The sequence below is a fragment of the Bradysia coprophila genome, assembly GCF_014529535.1.
Source record: "Bradysia coprophila strain Holo2 chromosome X unlocalized genomic scaffold, BU_Bcop_v1 contig_20, whole genome shotgun sequence".
Taxonomy (NCBI): domain Eukaryota; kingdom Metazoa; phylum Arthropoda; class Insecta; order Diptera; family Sciaridae; genus Bradysia; species Bradysia coprophila.
The window spans coordinates 4,986,024-5,010,341 of record NW_023503307.1 but is presented as its reverse complement, the minus strand read 5'-3'; the positions used below and the strand labels follow the sequence as shown (position 1 = coordinate 5,010,341).

Sequence of the window (24,318 nt, the reverse complement as noted above, 5' to 3'; positions counted from 1 at the left end):
GAAACTAATTTGAAGGAATTTTCATAAAAGCTTATAATTTCGGAGCTATGAACGTTTTAAGCTATTGAACTATAGGACCCATAACTCAGAAAATATGGCAGATAGAAACCTCGTATAAAAGACAAATTTATATAGTTTCAAATTTCTGTCGACACGTGTTTCAGTGTTTTCAACAAAAATTTACCATTTGGGAGCTATGAGCATTTTAAGTGCGAGCTATGTCAGCCGGAAAAAGAAACCTCGTGTAAAAGACAAAGTTATAGAGTTTCACATTGTAGTCGACACGTTTTTGATGGTTTTCTCCAAGAATCGATCATTTGGGAGCTATGAGCGTTTTAAGTGCGAGCTATGTCAGCCATAACTCGAAAAATATGGTAGATAGAAAGTTCATTTAAAAGACAAAGTTATAGAGTTTTAGATTCTAGTCGATACGTGTTTCATGGTTTCCCTAAAAAGCGCTGCTACTTGTTGACGAAATGCTTTCCTCATCAGCTGCCATTTGTGACGCATATCTTTTTGCGTGTCGAATCTGTAAGCGTCAACTACACCGATATCAGTTCTTTTGTAAGTGGACTTGCGTCACACCTCAACTGTAAGTGGTTTTGGGCGATCGACAAAGACAGCAATAATAAACGACAACGTCTGACTAATATAGTAAATAGCTTATTAAAAACAAATGAAGTAAAAGATTTCTGAAATCAATCTATGAAAATCTTCGATCAAATGAAGTAATAATTTGAATAGTAAACTGTTGATATGCTTGCCGTCTGCGACAGGTTAACAGACAAAATTTAAATAGTAGTAGTAGTAGTATGTAAAATCGATCATTTGATCACAGCCGAAATCATAAAAAAAGATTTAATCTAATAAAATCACTAAAATCTATTTTTAGTACTATGTGGTGATCAGAAATATTATCTGCTGTGTGTGCTGTTGTAATTGTTCAGTTTTCTAATCGAAAGAGAAAAGTTGTTAGACTCGCCAGCTACTCAAATGGACACAACATTGCGTTATTTGCTGATCAGTTTCCTATTCTTTCTGTTCATTTTCCTGACAAATTTGCTGATCTGTTTGTATGTTTAACCAAAATTGAACTGTGCATTCATTACAAAGTATTTAACAATTGATCACGGTAAGTAAAACAAAACTACTTCTTTGGCGAATTGCCAAATCATCGATTGAAAAGTGGTTTTAAAACACGATTGATAACAAAATAATGGAATCAAAGTGCTGACTTCCATTCCGGTATATTGTCGTTACAGTTATGAGATTATATGGAAGCCAGTCAGCAGAAGGAGAACACCACTAAGAATTATGATTTTTGGACTGATAATGGACCTGTCGAGTCCCAAAACAAACTGGAGAAATGAAATGTGAATATGTGACTGTTATATCTAGTTCCATAATACATTGGTTGTTATTTTATAACGTAAAGAGTACATTATTTCTTATACTACTTTCTTATTCTCTTCGGGACGAGTCAACCGAGACTCTGTGTAATTTGTGCTTTAATTGTTTATTTCAGTATAAACATGCGCTCCATAACATTTTAAGTCTCTCATACGAGCACAGTTTGAAACTTGATTAATAATAAAAAGAAATCCTCAAAGTTTTGAAATGAGTCACTCATGAATCACTCATCTACAGGAAACAGAATTTGAGTAGTGAGGATGCTTATTTTCGTTAATCGAGGATTCTATTTTCACCCGGGATATTGAAATTTTCGAATGTCTAACTTGTATGACGTATGACACGACAGGGCATTCAACAAAAATTTCATTTTGAATTGTAAACGATATGTGACGGTCGAGATCGAGGCCGAGGTATGTACTAGTGGTACTCTTGTCAGCAAAATTACCGTCGCCTTATGAAGAACTCAAAATACTGTAACACTGGTTTAATAGGCAAGTGTGGATAACAAAGTTTCTTATGTGAGCCGTGAGACTAAAAATACCGTGGGCACTGTACTAAAAAGCAACGAAATTTCAATCTCAAACCTTCCTTTTTTGTAAGTACAATTTTTCGTTCGTGGAGACAGAAAGTCATTTCCAGAATGTCGCTTGATTTTTACTTCATTTTAGAAAACTTCTTCATAACTGAACAATATTTGGTTTCTCATGTCGACGAGTAATTTCTCTTATTCGAATTCGAAGCAATATTGCAACTGAACACACTTTTCTGTAAGTAACTATGCCGTTTGATTGAACAGTACCAATTAATTTGTGTTAGCTTTTTGCCGCAGCCTACCGTTACCCATACTCACTTGCGTGTTGATAAACGCAACCGTACAGAAACAATAAACAATCATTAATGAATTCCAACTTTTTTTTATTTATTTACATCGAATTATGATTTCTAACACACCAACTTAACACAACGTTACCTATCCGGCCTTGTTTTCATGTATTCTTCTTTGATTTTCGGCCTGTCTTCTACATCTGGCAGATGCGGTGTGATTCCTTTACGACGTCGTGCTAACGATACACTTCCCTGAATGCAATTAAAGTGAAACAAGTGAGATCGTTAAAGATTTTCAACTTGCGAGAAATTTCTTATTACCCAAAAGTCTTTGCAGTTATTGTAATTTACGAAATAGGGCTCACACACTTCCCTGTCATAGTTGTTTTTATTCAAGCATTGGTAAGTCATGTTCTGTTCCTGTAAGACAGAATGAGGGAGAGTTGTACAAATTTAATTTTTTTACGTATTTCATCAAGAAAATTTGTTTAAGAACAGCCAAGGAATTTATCCCCTCGAAATAACAAATTTTCCTGCAACAAAACAAACTTTTATTTTTGTTCATGTCCATATACAGTATTTAATTAAGCGTGATTATTTTGAGTGAGGTTTAAGGGCACCAAACGTTTAACAACATTGCCCTAAAACCTACACTCAGTTAACACCTAACAATACGTTGAGTGCATTGGAATGTACATTATCCGGACGGACCAGTAAAAGTGCTTATGGTTATAAATAGGATAACACAAAAACGAATAAAATTGAAAAACATTTCATTGACCTTAAGACATGGATTATTTTTCTCGGCATCCGCGTTTTTTGACATATTTATCAAGTTGGTAAATCACACTCATTCAACCGAGAAATTTGATTGAAAAATAATCAGTTCTCTTGCGAAAAAAATGTACACAACACTCTTACGACAATGTTCTAATGTCAATATCTACGAAAATGGAGGTTATGTTTTGACGTATAAGGCAGTGTTGTCAAATATGTTAGCAAAGAGCGAAGGCAAAAAACGACTATCTTCTTAGGACGTTATGTTAATAAATCATTGTTCTTGGTCAGTATGTCGACGTAAATAAGATGATCTTTTCAATTGTACATACCTTGTCTTCAGATTCGTTCAGTGCCGGACTGGCTCGAAAAAGCCCTTGCGGGACCAAATGCAACTCGTTTGTAAAAAGCCCATAAAATGACGATTTTAATACAAAAGTCGAAAGGTTCCTTTGGGAATCGCCCGAATTCCCAGTACGGCCAGTACGAGACTGGTTTCATGGATATACGAAATTTATCGTAATCAAAAGAAATAATTAGATGTAACTCAGACGACCGGCAACACTGTACCAACATGACACTTTCCCGTCCATAATACCGATTGTGAGCATTCTAATGTTCGCGTTTTTTAGGTTGTGAAAAAGGTTTTCAAAGAAAATTTAGCCCAGCAAAAAGTTCATTTAATACCGGTTTACGACTTTCATCGACTATGAGTTCTACACATCACTCCGTCGATAAAGCCCTAAAATTATTACGAACATTGCCCCGTGTACAGATTGGAAATATTCGTGACAATCCCAATTCAAAACGGAACGTAAGTGTTTTGAGGCTCGTCCAGCCCACAATTCCGTTTCAATTTACAACGACAATATTTCGTTCTTTTAGGGAACACGACGCCGCGGACAGCATGGAGGCGAAACACACGGTGCCGGTATAAAAGATCACCAAAATCACTTGCGTCTGGGATACGAAACCGGCAACACACCATTCTATCTTAGATTTCCGTATGAACCATACTACCGTGGACACCAGTGAGTTTTTGCTTGTCGTTCTTCACTGCACCGGCTTATGGTTAAATTACACTAACTTTTTCAGTCTTCGACGTGAGTATCCACCGATCAGTTTGGAACGGCTGCAATTATTTTTGGATACTGACCGTATCGACAAGAAGCAACCCATAGATCTTACGGCATTCTGCAACACCGGCCTGTACCATATTCGACCGGAGCGCTATCAATTCGGTGTCCAATTGACAGAAGAAGGAGCGAACAAATTTAACGCTAAAATTAACATTGAAGTCCAACATGCAAGTGAATTGGTTATTGCCACCATTGAACGGAACGGTGGCGTAATTCGAACGGCTTATTATGATCAGCACAGTTTGAATGTCGCAAAAAATCCGACCAAATGGTTCGAAAAAGGTGTTCCTATACCGAGACGAATGTTGCCACCTGCAGATGCTGTCGACCAATATACCGATCCGAAGAATCGAGGCTATTTGGCTGATCCAGAGGCAATCAGTTATGAGAGGATGGTAAGAACTCTTATGATGCTTGGAACACGGAATTGAAATTTTTAATTTTCCCTTATGACCGGAACAGGTCTTGGCACAAAAGTATGGCTACGAGCTGCCGAAAATCGAAGACGATCCAGACTACGAGATGCTTTCACAAGCTAAAGATCCGAGACAACTATTTTATGGGTTGAATCCTGGATGGGTAGTGAGTCTTCGTGACAAAGCAATCATTAGACCCGTTACTGCATAGTTAGGAGTAACGTTCAACCATGGAAAGTAGTATGTAAAATAAAATTCAAAAATTCAAATTGATTTTTTTTGTATACTGATCCGTGGCCATCGGCACTGCAGGGAATTTTTTTGGAATAATTTTTGTGATAATTTTGGGAAAGTTTTTTTTAGATATTTGCCTTAAAATAAGCCCTGGCCTTGATTATCGAATCGTTCTCCAGCAGTTGCTAATATCATTGCGCAGTAGTATTAACACATTGATCTCGTCGGATATTCTTCAAGGTTGCTGCAGATTTTGATCATTAGTTTGATTCGATTAGACTGCTACTGACTAATGGAAATTATCCGTCCGATCTCTTGAAACTTTTGTAAGCGAGACCATTCCGACGGCTATACGACAAAAACATTGATGAATAAATGGATATAGTAAAATATTTACGAAAACTAATTAAGTAAAAGATTCAGTACCGATGTAAGACGACAACAACGACCTCAAAAGGTTTTAATAAGAAATAGATTCGTTTCCTGTAGTTTAAACCAGCTCTGAGAAATTTCCATAGTACAAAACGCACAAATGTAGGTTTTTCATCGAAGCAATAGACCCTATTCAAGAAACGTAAGCATAATAAGAACATCATGCATTGCGCTTACCTCAGGCTCAACTAAACAGTATATCAAGACATCGTAAATGAATGTGTCTTTATTGTGTCGCGAAAGAAAGAATCAACACGATGACCTGTTTCTTCTTCACGAACTAGTGTAGATCTTATGTTCGAACATTGTTGTTGAAGATCTGTGATCCTTGAACCTTTTTTGAAATATTCCTATTCCTAATAATGCTGTTGAGAATGCAAAACATTCTACTTAACAATGAGGTGGATGCAAATATTTACTAAGGATATTTGAGAATCTTAAAATGAAATAAGTACGTGAAATAAGTTCTAACATGGAACAGTCATGAAATAATCGTCTTAACGAACACTCGAATCTTGTCACAAAAAATCTTTAAACATGTACAAACGATATTTAGAGCCAGATGATGATAGTCCTCTCACAAAATATATGGCGAAGGTTTTAATATAATAAATTTTAATGAAATGAACCGTGAACTTGGAAATTTTATTTTATTAGAAAATAAAAAGAGAAACCACCAAGACCAGCTTCAGAATGCAACGTCGATATATTGATCCATGAATAGTAACAATTCTGCAAATCCAGGATAAAAAAGGAAGTTTTCAACGATCAATCGATATTTAATTTGTGACTTATCATTTTGAAGATACAACGAATGGGGCTGCGTTTGTAGATGGAGGAACAGAAAATGTTGAACTTATGAATGCGGACAATATTGAAGTTGAAGTATTGAATGATGAGACTGATGCCATTTTTCATGCTATTTCTGATCAGCTGATCCATCCGAAACTGCAATGCAATACGGCAGATGCTATAATTATGATTCTTGCATATTTCCATCAACACCATCTGAATGGGTCGCCCTCGAAGATCTTTTAAAACTATTTCACAATATACTGGATTCCAATTTTTCGAGAACAAAATACCTATTTAAGAAGGTCTTTGATCCCAATCAGCGGACTCCATTAATCCATTTCTACTGCCAAAAATGCATGGTGTACATTAACTTACGAAAGCTTAAAATCAGTTCAAGACAACAGAAATGAAACCGATGGAAGTACTGATATTTGTGCTGTATGTGAAACTGAATATTCGCTAAAGAAAATGAATGATTATGGAACTGCCTCTAAGACCTTTTGGTGTCGGGGGTTCGATTTCTGGTCAATGCTAGAAAAAAAGTTGATATCGCACTGCGTGCGAAAAAAAGTTAATATCGCACTGTGTCCAGAAATACAGTGAATAAATACCTTCAAAACGACATTAAATGGATGCATGGAAAGGTGATGATTATGGACCGGAATTGCGAAAAAACTAAATCAAAATTACATGTTCAGTTCGAAATTGTCCTAAACCGAGCGATCATTGGTCTTGAAAATGTTGCTTTCCTCCTACTTCGTAGTAGGTGGAAAACCTCATTTCTTTTTGACTTCACAAAATGAACAGAAACTCAATTGCTTGCTACGAATATAGGTTTATAGTAAAGCAGAGAGGTAAAATTTTGTTTTTAAAATAAAACTACAAAATATTTTCATTCTTCTTCTTCAGATTGGCAACCATTTTTGACATGATTTTATCACATCAGCTGCCGATAAGTTGTGCTTCCTAGGTATGAACCTACTTAGGCAATAAACACTTTACATCACCGTTCTAAATGTGATCGTTATGGCTCGGAACGGGTCGGGTTCGGTCAGACCGGAACCCGAACCTGATCTTGACCCGAACCGGAACTAAGACTTCGGGTTCAACCCGAACTTGACCCGAACCTAAATTTTTGATTTCGGGTTCCAACCGAACCCGACCCGAACCCGAAGTTATTCAACCCGTACTTGACCCGAACCCGAATTTCCATTTCGGATTTGACCCGAACCTGACCTGAACCCGAGATCTTCAAATAAATCAGGTCCGGTTCGGGTTAACCCGAAATTTTTGGCATTTTTTAGTGTAAAATTTTCGGGTCACCCGAACCGGACCTGATCTATTTGAAAATTTCGGGTTCAGATCAGGTTCGGGTCAAACCCGAAATGGAAATTCGGGTTCGGGTCAAGTACGGGTTGAATAACTTCGGGTTCGGGTCGGGTTCGGTTTGAACCCGAAATCGAAAATTCTGGTTCGGGACAAGTTCGGGTTGAACCCGAAGTCTTAGTTCCGGTTCGGGTCTAAGACCGGTTCGGGTCATAACCTGAACTGATCAGGTCAACCCGAACCCGTTCCGAGCCTTAGTGATCGTATCACTGAAGTAATGAGATATCTCGTATCTAAACCGTATCCGAAGTTCGAAGTAATTTTAATCATCGTCATACGGGATATATTATTACTTTACTGATAGTATGCTATTTTATGAGTGAAGTAACGGTGCTCTCACTCGTGAAGGAAAAGCCTCATTACTTCACTAGTAATTTAAAGTACTTTTCTGTATACGTGAGAGTGTATTGGTGAGCTATGATATGAATCGGTCGGTAGGGAAAGTAAACGGTCGAGAAGGAAAGTAACGGTTGGGAAGGAATGCACCAACACACTCTCACTATTACAGAAAAATATCTTTCAAAATACCCCAATACACACTCGATGTGTGTTTTCGCTTGGGCTTCGCCCGCGCGTGCACACACATCTTGTGTGTATTGGGGTATGTTAAAATACACTATTACCTTAACATACTAACTTTACTACTACTACTATTACTTTCATACTAACTGTGATGGTTAGGTTCATTGAATTTTGTCAACATTCGTCTAATCCACTACAGTTAAAACTTAATATTTTCGTAATTTGAACTGCTTAGTTGACTTAGACCAGTTTTTTTTGTGATTTCAATCTTGGCCAAATAAGTAAGTAATGTAAGTGAGTATAGATCCTCGTGTGAAAATCATAACACTCGTTCCAATTCCTTTCACTTGTTTCATCAACATTCACGCTCTGATATATATTCAAGCACACATTCAAATTCGTGCAATAATGACTCACTTAATTTCCCAAGTATGTACATATTGGTTCGGAGGATGTTCTTTGGCTCTTGTGGTTGCGTTCCTAGTCAACGTTCCTTGCTGCAAGCGCTAGACGTGTCAAAGCACAAATTCCCAAACCAACACGTAATGTACAGTTTTATTCAAAAACGTGAGGTAAAGTTGATTTTACTTGACAGCACCGAAAATTTGCTGTACGTTTTTGTGTAAAATACCTTATTTGTCAATGAGACACACAATAGAAATGGCTTCTTGTGTGTTTACCGACCTCGGCCCAAGGCCCTGGACTTGTACATTACTTACCAAGGGGACAAACGAAGGAAATAGTACATTTTGGGGGAAGACTGATCCGAGGATAAGCCGAGGAATCGGAGAACGCTTGTTCCTCAATCGCCTGAAGTTTTGGCAATATGACACTTAATCGCAAAGTTAAATAAAGGTAAATTTGTAAAGAAAAAAAATCGTATGTAAATCCATAGACTTTTTAGTCGCGACTATGCGACGGGTAAAGAACGACAACGACAAAAGAAATCGAAAAACTCACCTGTAGCAGGTAACTTTGTCTCCAGGTAATCTACATTATCTGCCGCAGCTGTATTTTTTGTATGGGGTGCTACTCTACAACTGTGAAGACAAAGTTACCTACAACAGCTGAGTTTTTCGAAACTTTTTTGTCAGTGTACAAAGTAACGTTATCAACTGAGCTACTCGGTCAAACATCTGTATGAGTTATCGAGCGCGTAAGAAGAGAGTGGGTGATCCAAATGGTCATAAACAATAGATAATTTGATTTCAATTTATTTGGGTGTCGATAAGCGAGTGAACTGGTGCCCGTCGTGATATTAAAGCGAAATTTTTTTGTAAAATTGAATTTGAATCGGAGGTAAATTTTTCTTTCACTGATTTCTAAATTTGAAGTGTAAACTGAAATAGACCCTTATCTTCCAATTTACTCAAAAGTGATTGCATAGCGAAAGTTTTTGTTGAGTATTTTGTCATCACTTTCATAAGTGACCAAGGTAATCTTGTAATTTATTCAAGCACTTTTCCACGAAAATATGTAATCTTGTGTCGAAGCAACAAAATTTGTTGATTATTGAATAAAAACATTCAGGCTTACAATGGCATCATCGAGATTGGTTTTCACCACACTTGACGATTTGGAATTTAGTAGTAGTAGTTACCCAACTCTTCGACTTCGGCTGACCGATGAAGCAAGAGTATTAGGGTCACAGAGACCTCAGCAGCCGACATTTATAGAGGATTTGCGTCGAAAATTTACCAACTTAATGCATGAAGCAAAGGGAAGGGTAACTTTCGAAGAAGACAGCTCTGAAAGTGCACGGAAGATAAATGAGGCTAAGCTCGATGCTATTTTCAACGATATGGTGAAAGACATTGAGAAAACACGAAGCGACGCTAAAAAGAGTCTGCAAAATTTGACACCCACGCAACAAGAAGACGTTTGTAAGTTTTTTTTAGACCCAGAGTAAGGGGAAACCTAGTGTGGTTGTCCAGAGATGCCAAGTCAGAGGAAAAAAATCTGAAGGTGGAGAAGGTAAATGCAGAATGGGAACATGTCCCATTAGAGAATTGTAAGAAAAAGCCATCGTCCGACCACTCGAAACTAATCTAAACGAACTAGCCTATTTCTATTTTCGATGCGGCTGATGATGATGATGATGATGATGATGATGATGAGATATAATCTATCATGGGATATGTGCTACGATGGCATACGTGCTACGATGAGATAGGATTGATAATGAGATACGATTCATGATTAGTACAATACATAGACGATATCCATCCACAGTAAAATATGCAAACAGAATGATCGAAGCACAGTGGGAGACCGAGCTGAAGGCAGCAAAGCTGCCTTAAAAAACTCGTTTGTGTTTGAACCATTTTTATTGGCTGACGACCCCAATTTATCAAGGTGGGGCAAACGTTGTCGTTATAAATTTGGATGAGCTTACCACGAAATATAATGACGCACTGTCGGAAGTAATCAAGTTAAAAACAGAGTTGTCTAAGGCGGATCGTCGAAATAAACTTCTACAAGATTACCTAGTGGCAGTAGATGAACGAGTTCTGGAAATCCTATTCGTAGAAAAGGTTGCAGATTGTTTATATTTCTTTATTTATTTATTTACACAAATACCTTAAACGGCATAGGACGGAGGGAGAATGTTGAGATAAGGCCAAAACCGAAAACGAATATATCAATAACTTATTGGTTTGCGTTTTTGGACGGGAGGTCTTAACGACGCACACACTCTCTGGAAGCGAGGACTCTCAGAATGAGTGATTTTTTGGCATAGCATTTTCTTCGAAAACGTGGATAAGTTAGGAGAAGACAAACATAAATATTGAAGATGAATAGCATATCTACAGAGTTGTACTCTATGAGATGTAGTTATTGCAGTCATCCCGTTTGTCTCGATTTATTGATATTTACTTATATGAAGATCTGCTGAAATGAACACGTATGTAACATTACGAACAACATTCATCAATTTCAAGCACGACCCATCTGCTTTACTCTACGCGTGAACCTTATTCATTCATTCAATCTCACAATGTAGTCTACCAGTGACTTTTTGGGATGTTTACTACAGTTCAATCTATCTATTTTCTCAGTACTCAAGTAAGTATGCAGCTGTACACTTATACTGTATGCATGATAGACTGACAGCTTTACATACAGCAGAAAATACTAGCTTAGGATTCAGTATGAAATATTTGAAAAAAGTATAAAAAGTATATGTAATTTTTGGGTGTTAATTATCAGTAGTGAGCCTCCTACACGGGTCTGCAATTACACTTTCGCCGCTTGTCGTCTGAAAATTTGAAAATGAGTTCGAATGTAAAGCTTGAAGCGCAGTTCACCGTTTTGGATCTCAGTTTTAATATTCTCCCTCTGCGCATTTTCGACCTTTTGATCTAAAAGACTCGTTAATAGCATTTGAATTTGGCGCCTTTTTTAAACATTCATTTTATACTTTTTATTGATGTTTCTTCTCTGAAAATTTTGACCATTTTGACGCACTCTAATCGCTCTAATCCTGAACAATTTGCCTGAGTTATTGTTATTGTATTGTTTTACGGCATCTCAGATAGATCAATCAATTGCACCTTTTGGGTAATTTTATCATTATTATTTTATGATCGAGAAAGATCGCGAAAGGATCAAAGAACTCAAATAAGTTTCATTCATCGAAATCGATATGAAATTTGATTTTACAAAAAATTATTTAGTTCTCAGCAGCATCGTGAGCGTTTCCAGCTTTTTAATTACTTTTTAATTAATTGTTCAAAATAAGAACAACATGATTAATAATCGCTTTTACCATCAGTTGTCAATAATATCAGCGATGAATGGTTTCTTTTACAACTCGTTCCCATATGCACTGGTCACATGAGTAGCAACATACATTCACCTGTTACAGTATACTGTAAAATCAAGCATGCGTATGGATCCTATATTAATAGTAAAATAACAATGATTGTGAATCATATTTTATTGGTATGGTGTAAAGTGCTGTATATTTTTGTTCGAATTCAAGGGGGGTATAGCTCAGTGGTAGAGCATTCGACTGCAGATCGAGAGGTCCATAGTTCAAACCTGTGTGCCCCCTGATTTTTTTTATTATTTGTTGTGTTTTTTTATTACTGAAAATTAGGACTTTGTATAGTGTACGGGCTTGATTTTTAACGAATGCCAGAAAGACATTGGCTGAATACAATGAAATCGATATAGGCATATTTAACATGAGGATTCAGAATTTATTGGAGACAGAAATAATCAAAATGTGTGTAAATAAGCTAAGGTATTTGACGGAGAGTTGAGGTAATTGAAATATTTTCAGTTTCGTTGTTTTATTGCTTGAAACATATTTACAAAAAGAGGCAAATATCAGTTTTATAATGAAGGTTTATCCTTTGGCATCAAATTAATTAATTGATAGAACGCGACCTGCCAAACTGTTCATTGCGACCTTCGAGTTTGGTTTAACTAACTGTTAAATGCATGAACATGAATCACTAACATGGTCATGGTCGATACTTTTACCACTAACGCTGAAACAATGAGCAAACCTTCGACAACTGTCAAGTGGCTATTTGCAAAGAAAAATAATCAACTTGTCGAGCACTCCACGTTCCTAATGCTTCAGATACTTCGTTTTATGTCGGAGAGGAAGTTCAATTCGAAGCTACAAATTTGGCGAAAAATCGAAATGGCTGAATTTGCACCGACCACCTGCCAATTAGATCCGTATTCTAAAGTGTCGTGGTGTCGATCATATAATAGAGCCTGAACAATACGTCGGATCGTAGACAGATCAGCGATACCAGCGATATACTACGAAAAATTGGATTATCACAACCATACACTTTGTTCTACAGATGTGTCTTAGAAGAACACATCGGAAGTCAGTGATAAGGTAAGGCTTTTCAACTTTTTTGTAGTCCCATACGAAGCTTTAAGGATTGATATGCCGTTTGTAAAACGTGGAATTCGAAGCAGACGGTAAGAACAAAATGTTTTCCTATGTTTATAGAATTTAGATGACGGTTCATCAATCCTATGATTGATAAAATGAAAAGTCATAATATTAAATCTTAAAGACGTTGTTGGACTCCCGTCCGGTCACAAACATCATGAAATGCAAAGAAGATCGGCGTTCCTAAGAAAAGAATGACGGCAATCTATCTGATTGTGATGCTTTTGGCTTTTGGCACTGTAAACAAATTGAAAAAAAAATCATATAAAATAGACTATTTGGCAGCTCAAACTACTATCAGTCATGCTTCCAGTGCGTTGTATCAAAGCTTTGGTTGTGTTGACAGTACACAAACAGATACTAGTAATAATTCCTCATTGAAATGACAACGATAAATTCCATCTTTCGATCGACAGCACACCTCACGAATCTATAGATCAATCAGCATCTATTCTTTTAAAATTCAATGTACGGTGAGTTTACTACTTTAACTCATTTCACAAACGAATTTACTTTGCCGCCCAATTTCAAATTCATCCAATTGATACTGAACCAAACCTTGACAGTCTATTTTCTCGTTCCATTCACACGGAGCGTACCGAGAGCAAACGGAGCAAACACACTACATTGTTGTTGACACTCGACTATTTATTTCGTAATAAAGTAATAGGACCAAAGAACTAAATTATTCCCAAAAATGTTGGCTCTATGCAGAAGCAGAATCTTACAATCAATTCCATCAATCCGTACAATTAGCACAACAGTGCGTCGTCAAGAAATCTTTAAAATTCAAAGTATGGAAGAATTCAATGAAAAGGTGAAAAACAGCAACAAACCGGTGATTGTGGACTTCTTTGCAACGTAAAAATAGAATTAAATTTTACATGTTACACTGAAAGTGAAATGATTGCGCTGTGTTATCATTTGTAGATGGTGCGGCCCCTGTAAAATGTTGACACCGCGCATTGAGCTGGTGATAGCCGAGAGTGAAGGAAAGATTAATTTAGCTAAAGTGGACATTGATGAGTACAGTGATCTGGCATTGGACTATGATGTGGCGGCTGTTCCGGTGTTATTAGCAATTCGAAATGGCAAGGCTGCCGAAAGAATAGTTGGCTTACAAGACACGGATAAGCTCCGAAAATTCGTTAAAGATGTGGTCGATAAGAAATGAATGGATCGATTGTAAACTGTATAAGAAGAAAGTTGTTTTAGGCACACCGTTGCTGGTTGATATTTCGTAGAATAAATTTTTTTAATAAAAACAAAACAAAAGGCCAAACTCAATGTACTGTTAGAGGAACTGTAATATAAACCATTCCAATCAAAACCAAAAACTTATTAACATTCCGATCACATGCGTCGGAGGTCCATAAATATTTGCAAAACTAATGTTACGTTATGTATGTCATAGTATGTTGTTTGGACAGTAGGTCTTTATAGCTTTAACATAACACCGCCTGAGCCTCGTGAACCGTCTAGTCTCAATTTCTTTGAAAAACGAATAACAAACTCAAACCATCGTATTGTCGAGTTTTTCTACTCAATTTTTCTGTTTTGTCTTTTTACGAAGAAGCTTGGTATGCATAACGCTAAAATATCATCACATTCTGTTCCTCAATTTTATGTAAATCAGTGCTTCCGAAACAGAAATACTGAAATCAATTTTAGTGTTACACTGAACTTCGTCCAACGAATATCATTTTCTAATTAAATAAATTATATTGTTGAACCGATATATTGGTTGTTCCAATGGTGATGGATAGTTGTGTGCTCAGGTCATTTGTGCTGATTCCAATCTTAGTAATTGCCGTGTTGTGTACGTAATAATTGCTTGCTAATAGCTCACAGTCAATGCCACCAGCGTTTTGTAAAAAGGTCGCGGTTCGAGGGCTTACAATTCCAACAAGATACAAAAATGTGAAGAACTGCCCGACCAATGTTTGGTTAATTAACTTTTTTATGATTCAATTTAAACATATCAGTAAATCAGGCCCTCGAAATTACTTTTCTCAACTCAGTGTCGAAAAGTAAATCTTTCTTTGCATTTGTTAGACAAACTTTTTTGGCACTGTCGACAGACTGAATGTGAACACATAGTGTGTCCGCAAAGGCATTAATCACTCCTACAACGTTTTTTGAAAAAAGCCTACGAGAGTTTCACTTTCATCAATGAGTTGAACAAATGTTTTTTAGGCCGCGATGTGTATTGTTACACTCGGCATGTGGCCTAGAGCACAACACTGCTACTGTAGCAGAGCTGTGCCTAGAGTGACAACTAACACATCCAGTGCCTAAAAGCATTTATCACTCGGTGGCATAAATAACTATTTCGTGTACTATTACATCATCGAAATGGGAAACTTTTTGACGCTTAGTGCTAATATGAAATCCATGTGGATACTAGTGGTGAACTGAAAAGCGGAAAAAATTTGGTGTGAAAATGAATTTATCTTTGCTCATGGTGATTTGCCGAACGTGCTCCCGGCTTATTGTATTGACAGTTTCTAGGGCGAAAAAGAAAACCTTTTCGTTACTTGTATTGACTGTAGTTTGATAAGGACCGCAAAACCCTAAGTTAAATACCGTTAAACTCAAAACACGATTTTCTGATAAAACTAAAATACTCTTCGTTTTACTTACCTAGTCCGCATCAACGAATTTGTAGTTTTGTAGCTTCAGCTATAATACTTTATCAGACAGTAGTGGCCCACAGACAGTTCAAAATTTTCAAGCCAGATATCGTCGGCAACATAACTAAAGGGCGTATCTCCGATATCTTAGAAACTACTCAATCGATTTTGATAAACTTTTTTTTCGTTGAAAGGTGTGAAAAGTTATGAATTTTGGGCCCGACGGGTCAACGAAAAAGTCAACCAACCATATGGTTCAGAAGATACAGCTTTATTTAAACAAAATTTGTGAGACATTTGAGCCGATTTTGATTTTTTTTTATTTTTCCCTGAAAGGTAGTCAAAAGTAATGAATTTTGAGCTCGACATGAAATCAGTCGGCCATACGGTTCGCATGTTATTGTGGAAAAACTAAAAAGCCTTTAGAGAGTACGACGAAAAATGCTGATTTTACTGATTTTTTTTTTGATCTCAGAGATATGCCCTTTAGTCATGTTGCCGACGATATATTTGTCAGCAGATTAACTATGCAAATACATAAGTGAGCGTTAACGAATATGTGAATCGTCAACCGAAGCCGACTGATCTTTTGTAACCAGAGACCACAAAAAATATCACATTTTGTTACAGCTCACAGCACAGACAAAGCGAACCTACGAAATGGTGGGATAATCTTCTACGACCTGAAAACAAATAGAACTCTCCTCCCGCCTATCGTTACTCCACTAAAGTATTCACCATCGCCAAGACTACCTTTAATTCGTCGACCATGTTCATGTCATTCACTGAATTGCGGTTGCTGCGCAGGGATGTCTATTCAACAGTTTAACTTCAATCAGCACCGTATGTGGAAAGAACATTGAATACGTTTTGGAAAAATTCAAATTTTCTAAATTTTAGTTTGCACAAACTTTACGTATGACCCCAACGAGTTCTCTTTACAACTGGACGTGATGATGAACGAAAATAATCTGTACACAAATATGGTATCGGCCAAAAATCCACCACCGTTATGTCTTCCATTTCCGCTTCCGCCCCCAATTCAAGTGGCTTTAAACATTGAGATGTGCGTTAAATTATTCAATATTTTTACGCCAGGAAATAATCTTCACATGTGCATGGACATGCAAATGAACGTGCAAAAAGCGCCAATCATTGTAAGCACACGGAACTGTGTAGTGGTTCATTAATTTCGTCTCTTTTATTAATTAACTTCTGGTTTTCCAAAAGGTGTTGCACTTTGATTGTATGAGAATGGGACAGGACGGTGTTGCCATCGTGAAGCCAGATCAGAATGGAGGCCTAGAAGTAAATACGGAAGGAGTGAGTCCAGAGGGTCCAGAGAGTCCAGAGAATCCAGATGTTGTGGATAACGTTGATACAGTGCCTCAGACTCAAGTAACGCAGCCGGGTGAACCACCTCAAACAGATTATGACATTTACGATGAAGTTACTGAAGTTAAAATAAAAAATTGAAGTTGAAGAAGTGGTTTTTCTCAACTCAGTGACGAAAAGCAAAACTTTGTTTGCTCTCTTTCATTAGCGTGGAAAACGATAAACCATTTTAGGGACACGATGTGTATTAGATTATCACTCGAGGCCAAAGGCCGATCACACATCTAGTTCCTAAAAGATCATTTATCAATTGATTGCATAAATAACAACAGGTGTAGCTTGTCTTCGCTCATTTTTATCGCTCGATGTGTGAAGAAAACATTTTGGTCATAAATTGCGCCAATTTATTCAAATTCTCAAAATCAACTTTTTATCGTAAACAACTTCACCATAATGTCCAATGTGACCACCCTCTGCGCTCCTTCTGCTTTTTGTTGACATTTTTTTCAAAAACAAATATAAACAATCCGTCGACTTCAAAGGGAAATTTGTTAAAAACTCACGTCAAAACTTAGACTCCGGCAGCCTCATACCCGTTTTTGTGACTATGGAAATGTAAATTAGTTCAAGTGGACAATGACATCGAATTTACTCACAAAAAGAAAATCTGTAAATAATTTCAGTGTCAATCCAAGCTGCGCTCTGATGTCCAATTTCGAGGTGATGGAAGCTCTTCGAACGATTGGTGATACAAAAAAGAAATTCGGGTTGAGGAACCTTGCGACAATCAGTTATGAGGTAAGCGAAAAATCATCAGAGCGAAAAATTTTGACGAATCAGTCAATTTCTTTTGGTAATGTGAGTCCCGAAGCTGTCATTACAATGCTGCATTTGGCAGAGTTTACGAGAACTCAGTTTCAGTTTGATAGTGATGAGCTTAAGTTGATGACTGGAAGTTTTTCCCGGCCAAGACTGGGGTGAATTTACTTAAATTTCCCAGATGAAAACATTTTCCTAAAATTGAACCGGGGCCTTGAACTTATTTTCCTGTTACAGTCTGTTGTACCTTCAAACGATTTCCATTCTCCACCAAGTTGAAACTGGGCGAATTTCAAGTGGTCTCTCTGTTCTAGCAGATTCTTAATTGCGGACATTTTTGTCGCTGGTTTTCAGTGACTAAAAATTCCTCGGAAGGAATTCTTGTCGGCTCAACAGAATCATTGTTGAAGATATCTTTCTGTATAGCAGGACGTTTCTTTTCTCTCTCGTCTAATGATACGAGCTCATTTTTAGTTAAAGTGTCGATGTTTAGTTTGGCTGTTTCCGTCGAGCAAAGCGTGTCACTCGACGGAAACAAATTTTTCAGCTGTTATAGCCACAAAGCTATACTTGAGTGGTGACATAGTGGTGCTGACGTAATCCCCATCAAAAATTACATCACCCGGATTTAGGACTGGCTACTCATGTAATGGCATCGGGCATTTAATATATTGACACATCTTACTATAAAGGCACAAAATCTGAGATAGGCACCAATACATGATACAGGCCAACGAACTCCAAGACAGGCAGGAGAAGAGAATTAAATAAGAGGCCTCCACGACACAGCATTCTAAAAATTTCATATAAATTCCATACAAAATAAGAGTCCAAGTCACCGTTGAAAAAATCTGTTCTTGTGCCTGTTATTGGAGTGCGTTGTACAGGCCCATGCATGATACAAGATGACATAGCCGTCATGCCATCTATCGAGTGTAACTCTATGGTTATAGCATAGCACTCAACTTAGGGTCTGAATGAACCATAGTGTATCACATGATTCTATGACATCATCTCTCGAACTTTCATTCCACATTCGATCAATAACGAACCACCGAATCTCCGCTATATTTCTTACAGACACTTCGATTTTTGGAAGAAGGATCCTGCCGCACCCAAACGAAACACAACATTTTGCAGTTCATGCAAGCCGTCAAACCGTTCAATTTAACGAAAAGTGAATGTTTGATGATGGTCAACGATCCACCGTCATCGGCGCTGCACATCCAGTTACAGATCGAAGACAGTGAGGAACGGTTATCGGAAGATCAAGTGAACGAATTGATTAGAATCGCTCAGCAATGGTTGGTTGCCAGTGAGGAAGAATGATTTTGCTAAGACTACTTATTTGAATAAAAAGGGGATAAGACAAGGATGCCAAATAAAAATCCAGGTGCGCGTTGACGTTGACAGAATGTTATTTTTCTTACATTTTAAGAATTGAATTTTATAAAAAAATCACAATAAATTATAAATCAATCAAATGTAAAGACTTATCAAAAGGGAGCGGGGATTCTCTTCTAGGTATGTTTATGTGCAGTATGCATGTCATCAGTCGCATAAAATGGACTGTATCGCACACTATCGCTTTTGATCACCCAGATCGTCTATTTCGTCAATTTCAGGCCATTTTTCCGGTATAACCTCTAACAAATCATCTTTAACATCACCCTGAATAACAATCTCATCGTCACCCGTAACCGATGAACCACAAGCGAATTTCGTTCCAAAGTATTTAGCGGCCACTTTCAAATCAATATCTAACCGAAATAGAACAAAAATGTTGACTGGATTTTCTTTATGCAATCTGTATACCACACCAACATACCAAATGTACTTAAACCGGTCACAACAGTCACTGACTTCTTCTTTCCTCGAGGCGCCCGGGAAACGCAAACTTTTTTCGGTCCATCATCTTTGCTCTTTTTCGCTTTCATTATCCCTTTACCGCCGCGTTTCTGACGCTTCTTGTCATCATCCGTAGCACCACCATCTGCGTCATCCAGTTTAACTTTCGAGAATTCTGTGGGCAGATTTTTCTCCAGCCAAATTTTACATTTCTCGTAGTCCGGATAGTATTCACAGTACTGCAATGTATACACACAAAACGGTATTTAAATGTCCGTTGACCGTAAAACCCGGTATGAAAATGTGAGAATCAAACCTCTATTGGCATTGAACAATTTCCGCAGTATTGAACCGTGAGTGGGTAATTTATCCCAGCCTTTGGCCCGCTAATTAGGTGCTCCGGAACATCTGTCACTGTAAACAAAAGTGTGGTTAGGAATCGGAGTTATTCACTAGATATTGATTTTGAATTGATGATTGGTTGTCACAGGCATGGAGTGGTAGTTAATTTACTGCCCAACAAAAAATAAATAATTTTTGCTTACTTGTCGCAGAAAGGTTTGATAATCTTATTGACACTACTGAAAATTTGATATATTAACTTAAATACAATGAAGATAGCCGTGTTTCGCTACTAAACAGCGGCAGTACCGACACCATCGATACCATTCCATAGTTTCCCTACAATAATGGTATAAACCAGAAGAGGCGGTTTTTTTTAGATTGAAATTAAAAATTCTATAATATTTGAATAGTGGCAGCATTGAGGGTAACGGAAACGACTATGATATTATTACGTTGTTGAGCTTAATCTCCATTGGCACAAAAATCCATTTAAGAATTGAGTTGATGAAATTGTAGTTTACGTGCGGGTTGAAAATCGTTCTTTTCATCGAGTTTCATGAAATTTCGAGGGCCCTTGCATGAAAAATGGATTCACAAAGCTCGGGAAAGAATTTAAAAGTCACGTTTCATCATTAAAATTTACACGACTTTTTATCTTTTGTTTTGCATTTTTATTCATTTAAAAAACATCCCAGAAAAAGGTCGTCAGAAATAAGAAGTTTAATTCTCATGTGAATTTTGTTGATTCGAGGCTAAGCTGAAAACGTGACTTTTCACATTCAACGCGAGTTTGTAATGGATTTTACGTGCTGAGAATGTCGAAAGTGGTGCTAAAACATGAAAAGTACAGCTTTCGACGCATACATCATATATCATGTACGGTCCGAGGCGAAAACAGAATATAAACACACGAAAACATTACTTTTAACCTTGCTTTTGCCGAGCTATAAAGGATTTTCAGGTGGACCAAAAACTTCACATTCTCTTACCAGGCCAAAAAAAAACAATGTTTTCCACTTTTTCGTCCAAGTTGATTCAACTTTTGTTCAGAATCTTTTTTTTTATATAGCTACTGAAACAAAATGTTAAGGCACCTTTTGATCACGAAGCTACTTAGTCTGAGCAAAGGTGTATAAATAGAAAATGTTGGGCTGTCATGTCCCTTAGAAAATTTTTCTCCGAAGTGGTCGTGAAAATCGTTTTTTATCAATTACTCCAACATGCGAGATGTGAATAATGTTAAATTGTGCACGTTTATGAAGGTCAATGAGCTGAATATTATTGACCAGCTTGGGAACGATTATTCATTTGAGCCATACCTCGATAGGATCGCCGTCGGCTTAAATCCCAATCCCGATTGTTCGATGTTTTGGCGAATTCACTCGTAATCAATAAAAGAAACTGCCTTGAGACTGATCATTTCGATCTTTTATAGTAAAGCGAATGAAAACAATTGTTTCTTTATTGACAATCGAAAAAAGAAACGAATTTCTCGCACATTTATAAAAAGAAGTAGCAGCTTATTCTATGTTCTATATTTATGCTGGTGCTATACAGTCAGTGAAAGATCAAAAATTATAATTTGAAGGATTTAGTATACACAGATCGTGAAAAATGGACCCATGCAAAATATGACATAAAATGTATGAGTTATCTATCAAATCTTTTGAAAGCTCGGTGTAAACCTGACGTTATTTGACACCTGGCTCATACATTTTGTGTCATATTTTGCAAGAATTCTGCATTTTACTCATCTTAAAAATATCGGAAATGCAAGAAAAATTGTATGGGAGCGGGGAGCCTACTTTTCTATATACCAAGAGTATACCATATACCATCATAACATGCTGCTGCTCAATGTTCATGTTTTGACAGTTAGTCATGCTGTCATAGCATTGAATTTATAAAAAAAAAATCGAAAGAGGAAAACAAACGTAGATTTTTATCAAGAATTGTGTGTGTTTTTACACAGAGATTGGCTTCAACGTGTAAAGAATTGATCTCGCGTCAATTTCATTTTTCGTCAACTAAGCAAAATTTGTACATTAAATTGAATTGAACACGTCAGAAACTCAGTATTTTTGTAGTGAGTGGAGTGAGTTGTACTTTTCTAATTCGACCGTTCATGGTCAAAACATCACCTGATTGCAGGCAGTATACTTCCAAAGAGACACAGCAAAATGAACACAGCAGCAGGTATACTGGATGTTTACATAAACGAAAACGTTTTGTTTTGTGAGGGAATCATAACGCAATTCGTTGTATAATTTACAGGAATAAAGCAACGAAATGGCAGTGAAACATTTTCAACGACTGAAACAAAATGTAGCTCCAAGAGCGTAGAACCGAACGCTCAAAAATCATTGATCATATTGTTATCAATTTTTACAACTAGTCTAGTAGCTATGTTTTACATGTACATGATGTTTCCTGAGTTGGATGAGTAAGTATTTTCTCGAACAATTTTTTTTTATCTGGCGCGAACTCGATTGTGCCCCCCAACGTAATGTCTGTCTTATTCCGTTTTCATTCTCCAGATCAGAGAAGCAACATCTAAAAATTCCATTCGACATCGAAGATGCTAAAATGCTTGGTAAGGTGTTGGATCAGTACAAAGACACGTACTATTTCGAAGTCATGTTCGGCGTTGTGTTCGTTTACGTATTGTAAGTATACGCGGCCATCGTATCAAAGGATTCTTTTGAAGAACAGCCTACCGAAATCGGAAGCTTTTCTAGTGGTCCTTTTTATATGTACCTAAAAATGAACTCATCCCTAGAAGCCAAAACTACTTTCAAAAAAATTCCTCGACGCTTGTGTGGCTTCTTATAGAAATTTCTCCAGATAAATGAAACGTAAAAACTCGCGCAGGGTGTTATTAGAAAGGTGATTGGAAGAACTTTCGGTGCATATAGGTTTATTGGGCTTAAAAGTCATCAACACTAAGATATGAGCCGTTTAAAAAATGGGTAAAAATTTGACCAATGCACTTCTGCTGCATCCAAAACGCAACGAAAACAACTAGAAACGGTTTTCTCAGTTTTGCGATGACACAAAACATGCATGGGTTGAATGAACCTTTGAAGTGTAAATTTATGACTCAGTTCCTCTTCGTGCACTGGAAATATTTGATCAAGAAATATTGAAGACAGGAGAAGAAAAATGTCACACAAGCCTCGAGGATTTTTTTGAAAAGTGTATTTGGCTGCCCGCCAATGCTTTCCTAAGCGTTTATCGAAAAGTCCCCTGGAAAATGCGCCCGATTTCAATAGGCTGTTCTTCAAAATAATCTCTCATCCACATTATCGTAACGAAACAAAATTTTTATCATCCAGCCTGCAAACGTTCGCCATTCCTGGATCATTGTTCCTATCGATTCTAAGCGGTTTCCTGTTCAATTTTCCGATTGCATTGTGCTTGGTGTGTTTCTGTTCGGCACTGGGTGCAACTCTATGTTATCTGCTGTCACAACTGGTTGGCAGACGATTGGTTAAGTATTATTTTCCGGCACGGGCCGCATCATGGTCACAACAGGTGGATAAGCACAAGGACGAACTGCTTATGTACATGCTATTTTTACGAATGACACCATTTCTGCCTAATTGGTTTATCAATTTGGTTGCACCGGTCATTGGTGTTCCATTGTTTCCGTTTGCTGTTGGAACATTTTTTGGTAGGAGATTTTTTCTTGGGATTTTTTGTTGGATTTGAATTTTGTAAAATTTTTGCTCTATCTTTCTCTCCCTCTCTCATTAGGTGTAGCCCCACCATCATTTCTAGCGATCCAGGCGGGAAAAACGCTGAATACGTTAACCAGTTCGCGAGAAGCATTCTCCTGGGTGTCAATGGTCTATTTGACCGTTTTCGCTTGTATCACAATGTTGCCTGTTATTTTTAAGAAATATTTCAAAACGAAAATTGAGTAGATAGAACGCATATAATTATACATATCGGTTTTGATTATGGTTGGGACGTTGTTGGGTTTTTTATTATATTGAAGAAAAAAAAAATTGAAAAAATTTATTATCTTTGCCATCGATTTTTGTAATCATTTTTCGTTTACAAACTGAAACAAAAAGAAAATTTGTATGCGTAACGACACGAATGTTGTTATTTGTTGTTGTTTTTACCAAAGATTTTGTTAATTTTTACGGACGGCAGGCGAACATAATCGGTTCCATCCCTGCCATAAAATATTTTCTTTCAATCAATGTTGAAAATTGTTTTTTGTTCAAAGACGTGGCACACTCGGAAACCACTGATGATATGTTTGCCGTCGGTAAAAGGTTAAATAAAAAATTGTGTGTGGATATAAAAAAGGAAAATAAAACGAAGAAAAAACCGGGATGTTATTGTGTATACTAAACGAATGTCTGTTAGAGGCATGACATCGATCATATTTATTTATTCTGTTAAGGCCAAATTAACGCACAATAACATTCTAAAAAAGCAAAATTAGAACAAAATTATTAATT

General features: G+C 37.1%; 7 protein-coding genes and 1 non-coding gene across 10 annotated transcripts; 6 read left to right on the top strand and 2 right to left on the bottom strand.

Moving 5' to 3' along the window:
• Positions 1–2,306: 2,306 nt before the first annotated feature.
• Positions 2,307–3,184, bottom strand: LOC119068628 (coiled-coil-helix-coiled-coil-helix domain-containing protein 7). The gene is made up of 3 exons (XM_037172295.1): positions 3,020–3,184; positions 2,560–2,658; positions 2,307–2,490 (listed from the first exon to the last, which is right to left on the bottom strand). Exons 1-3 carry the CDS (start codon positions 3,062–3,064, stop codon positions 2,380–2,382), a joined length of 255 nt encoding a protein of 84 aa, XP_037028190.1. The 5' UTR covers positions 3,065–3,184; the 3' UTR covers positions 2,307–2,379.
• A 397-nt stretch (positions 3,185–3,581) lies between these two features.
• On the top strand, positions 3,582–4,839 carry LOC119068627 (39S ribosomal protein L15, mitochondrial). The gene is made up of 4 exons (XM_037172294.1): positions 3,582–3,829; positions 3,901–4,046; positions 4,111–4,549; positions 4,617–4,839. Exons 1-4 carry the CDS (start codon positions 3,725–3,727, stop codon positions 4,779–4,781), a joined length of 855 nt encoding a protein of 284 aa, XP_037028189.1. The 5' UTR covers positions 3,582–3,724; the 3' UTR covers positions 4,782–4,839.
• Positions 4,840–11,924: 7,085 nt separating this feature from the next.
• Trnac-gca lies at positions 11,925–11,996 on the top strand. The gene has a single exon. It is a non-coding gene; the product is annotated as a tRNA-Cys (tRNA).
• Positions 11,997–13,454: 1,458 nt separating this feature from the next.
• On the top strand, positions 13,455–14,119 carry LOC119068625 (thioredoxin, mitochondrial). Its single transcript, XM_037172291.1, has 2 exons — positions 13,455–13,724; positions 13,794–14,119. Exons 1-2 carry the CDS (start codon positions 13,561–13,563, stop codon positions 14,035–14,037), a joined length of 408 nt encoding a protein of 135 aa, XP_037028186.1. The 5' UTR covers positions 13,455–13,560; the 3' UTR covers positions 14,038–14,119.
• Positions 14,120–16,009: 1,890 nt separating this feature from the next.
• On the top strand, positions 16,010–16,972 carry LOC119068624. Its single transcript, XM_037172290.1, has 3 exons — positions 16,010–16,339; positions 16,397–16,653; positions 16,727–16,972. The coding sequence occupies exons 1-3, from the start codon at positions 16,306–16,308 to the stop codon at positions 16,970–16,972; spliced, it is 537 nt and encodes a 178-aa protein (XP_037028185.1). The 5' UTR covers positions 16,010–16,305.
• Positions 16,973–17,301: 329 nt separating this feature from the next.
• Positions 17,302–19,134, top strand: LOC119068626 (DNA-directed RNA polymerase III subunit RPC9). Its single transcript, XM_037172293.1, has 3 exons — positions 17,302–17,446; positions 17,515–17,629; positions 18,731–19,134. Exons 1-3 carry the CDS (start codon positions 17,439–17,441, stop codon positions 18,977–18,979), a joined length of 372 nt encoding a protein of 123 aa, XP_037028188.1. The 5' UTR covers positions 17,302–17,438; the 3' UTR covers positions 18,980–19,134.
• On the bottom strand, positions 19,051–20,161 carry LOC119068623 (density-regulated protein homolog). The gene is made up of 4 exons (XM_037172289.1): positions 20,044–20,161; positions 19,815–19,912; positions 19,479–19,737; positions 19,051–19,410 (listed from the first exon to the last, which is right to left on the bottom strand). Coding segments are annotated over exons 1-4 (537 nt in total). The 5' UTR covers positions 20,045–20,161; the 3' UTR covers positions 19,051–19,231.
• A 1,543-nt stretch (positions 20,162–21,704) lies between these two features.
• On the top strand, positions 21,705–24,318 carry LOC119068622 (transmembrane protein 41 homolog). 3 transcript variants are annotated; one of them, XM_037172288.1, is made up of 6 exons: positions 21,705–22,039; positions 22,118–22,286; positions 22,381–22,509; positions 23,179–23,516; positions 23,600–23,876; positions 23,919–24,318. In XM_037172288.1, the coding sequence occupies exons 1-5, from the start codon at positions 22,024–22,026 to the stop codon at positions 23,767–23,769; spliced, it is 822 nt and encodes a 273-aa protein (XP_037028183.1). In that variant the 5' UTR covers positions 21,705–22,023; the 3' UTR covers positions 23,770–23,876; positions 23,919–24,318. The 3 variants fall into 3 exon arrangements, with proteins under 3 accessions (XP_037028183.1, XP_037028182.1, XP_037028181.1); XM_037172287.1 differs by having other exon boundaries at positions 23,600–23,877; positions 23,914–24,318; XM_037172286.1 differs by having other exon boundaries at positions 23,600–23,877; positions 23,909–24,318.

What these genes read in the sequence shown, in the direction of transcription:
- LOC119068625 (XM_037172291.1), top strand. Translation starts at nt 13,561, where the DNA reads ATGTTGGCTCTATGCAGAAGCAGAATCTTACAATCAATTCCATCAATC. An exon ending in ATTGTGGACTTCTTTGCAAC is followed by an intron (nt 13,725 to 13,793) that starts GTAAAAATAGAA and finishes TATCATTTGTAG; the next exon opens with ATGGTGCGGCCCCTGTAAAA.
- LOC119068622 (XM_037172288.1), top strand. An exon ending in ATGTTTCCTGAGTTGGATGA is followed by an intron (nt 22,287 to 22,380) that starts GTAAGTATTTTC and finishes TTCATTCTCCAG; the next exon opens with ATCAGAGAAGCAACATCTAA. An exon ending in GTTGTGTTCGTTTACGTATT is followed by an intron (nt 22,510 to 23,178) that starts GTAAGTATACGC and finishes TTTATCATCCAG; the next exon opens with CCTGCAAACGTTCGCCATTC.
- LOC119068626 (XM_037172293.1), top strand. An exon ending in TTGCGACAATCAGTTATGAG is followed by an intron (nt 17,630 to 18,730) that starts GTAAGCGAAAAA and finishes TATTTCTTACAG; the next exon opens with ACACTTCGATTTTTGGAAGA.
- LOC119068623 (XM_037172289.1), bottom strand. An exon ending in ATTGTTCAATGCCAATAGAG is followed by an intron (nt 19,738 to 19,814) that starts GTTTGATTCTCA and finishes TATACATTGCAG; the next exon opens with TACTGTGAATACTATCCGGA. An exon ending in GACCGGTTTAAGTACATTTG is followed by an intron (nt 19,411 to 19,478) that starts GTATGTTGGTGT and finishes TATTTCGGTTAG; the next exon opens with ATATTGATTTGAAAGTGGCC.
- LOC119068624 (XM_037172290.1), top strand. Translation starts at nt 16,306, where the DNA reads ATGTCTATTCAACAGTTTAACTTCAATCAGCACC. An exon ending in GTTTAACTTCAATCAGCACC is followed by an intron (nt 16,340 to 16,396) that starts GTATGTGGAAAG and finishes TCTAAATTTTAG; the next exon opens with TTTGCACAAACTTTACGTAT. An exon ending in TGCAAAAAGCGCCAATCATT is followed by an intron (nt 16,654 to 16,726) that starts GTAAGCACACGG and finishes GTTTTCCAAAAG; the next exon opens with GTGTTGCACTTTGATTGTAT.
- LOC119068627 (XM_037172294.1), top strand. Translation starts at nt 3,725, where the DNA reads ATGAGTTCTACACATCACTCCGTCGATAAAGCCCTAAAATTATTACGA. An exon ending in ATCCCAATTCAAAACGGAAC is followed by an intron (nt 3,830 to 3,900) that starts GTAAGTGTTTTG and finishes TCGTTCTTTTAG; the next exon opens with GGAACACGACGCCGCGGACA. An exon ending in CCATACTACCGTGGACACCA is followed by an intron (nt 4,047 to 4,110) that starts GTGAGTTTTTGC and finishes TAACTTTTTCAG; the next exon opens with TCTTCGACGTGAGTATCCAC.
- LOC119068628 (XM_037172295.1), bottom strand. Translation starts at nt 3,064, where the DNA reads ATGTCAAAAAACGCGGATGCCGAGAAAAATAATCCATGTCTTAAG. An exon ending in AAAATAATCCATGTCTTAAG is followed by an intron (nt 2,659 to 3,019) that starts GTCAATGAAATG and finishes TCTGTCTTACAG; the next exon opens with GAACAGAACATGACTTACCA. An exon ending in ATAACTGCAAAGACTTTTGG is followed by an intron (nt 2,491 to 2,559) that starts GTAATAAGAAAT and finishes AATTGCATTCAG; the next exon opens with GGAAGTGTATCGTTAGCACG.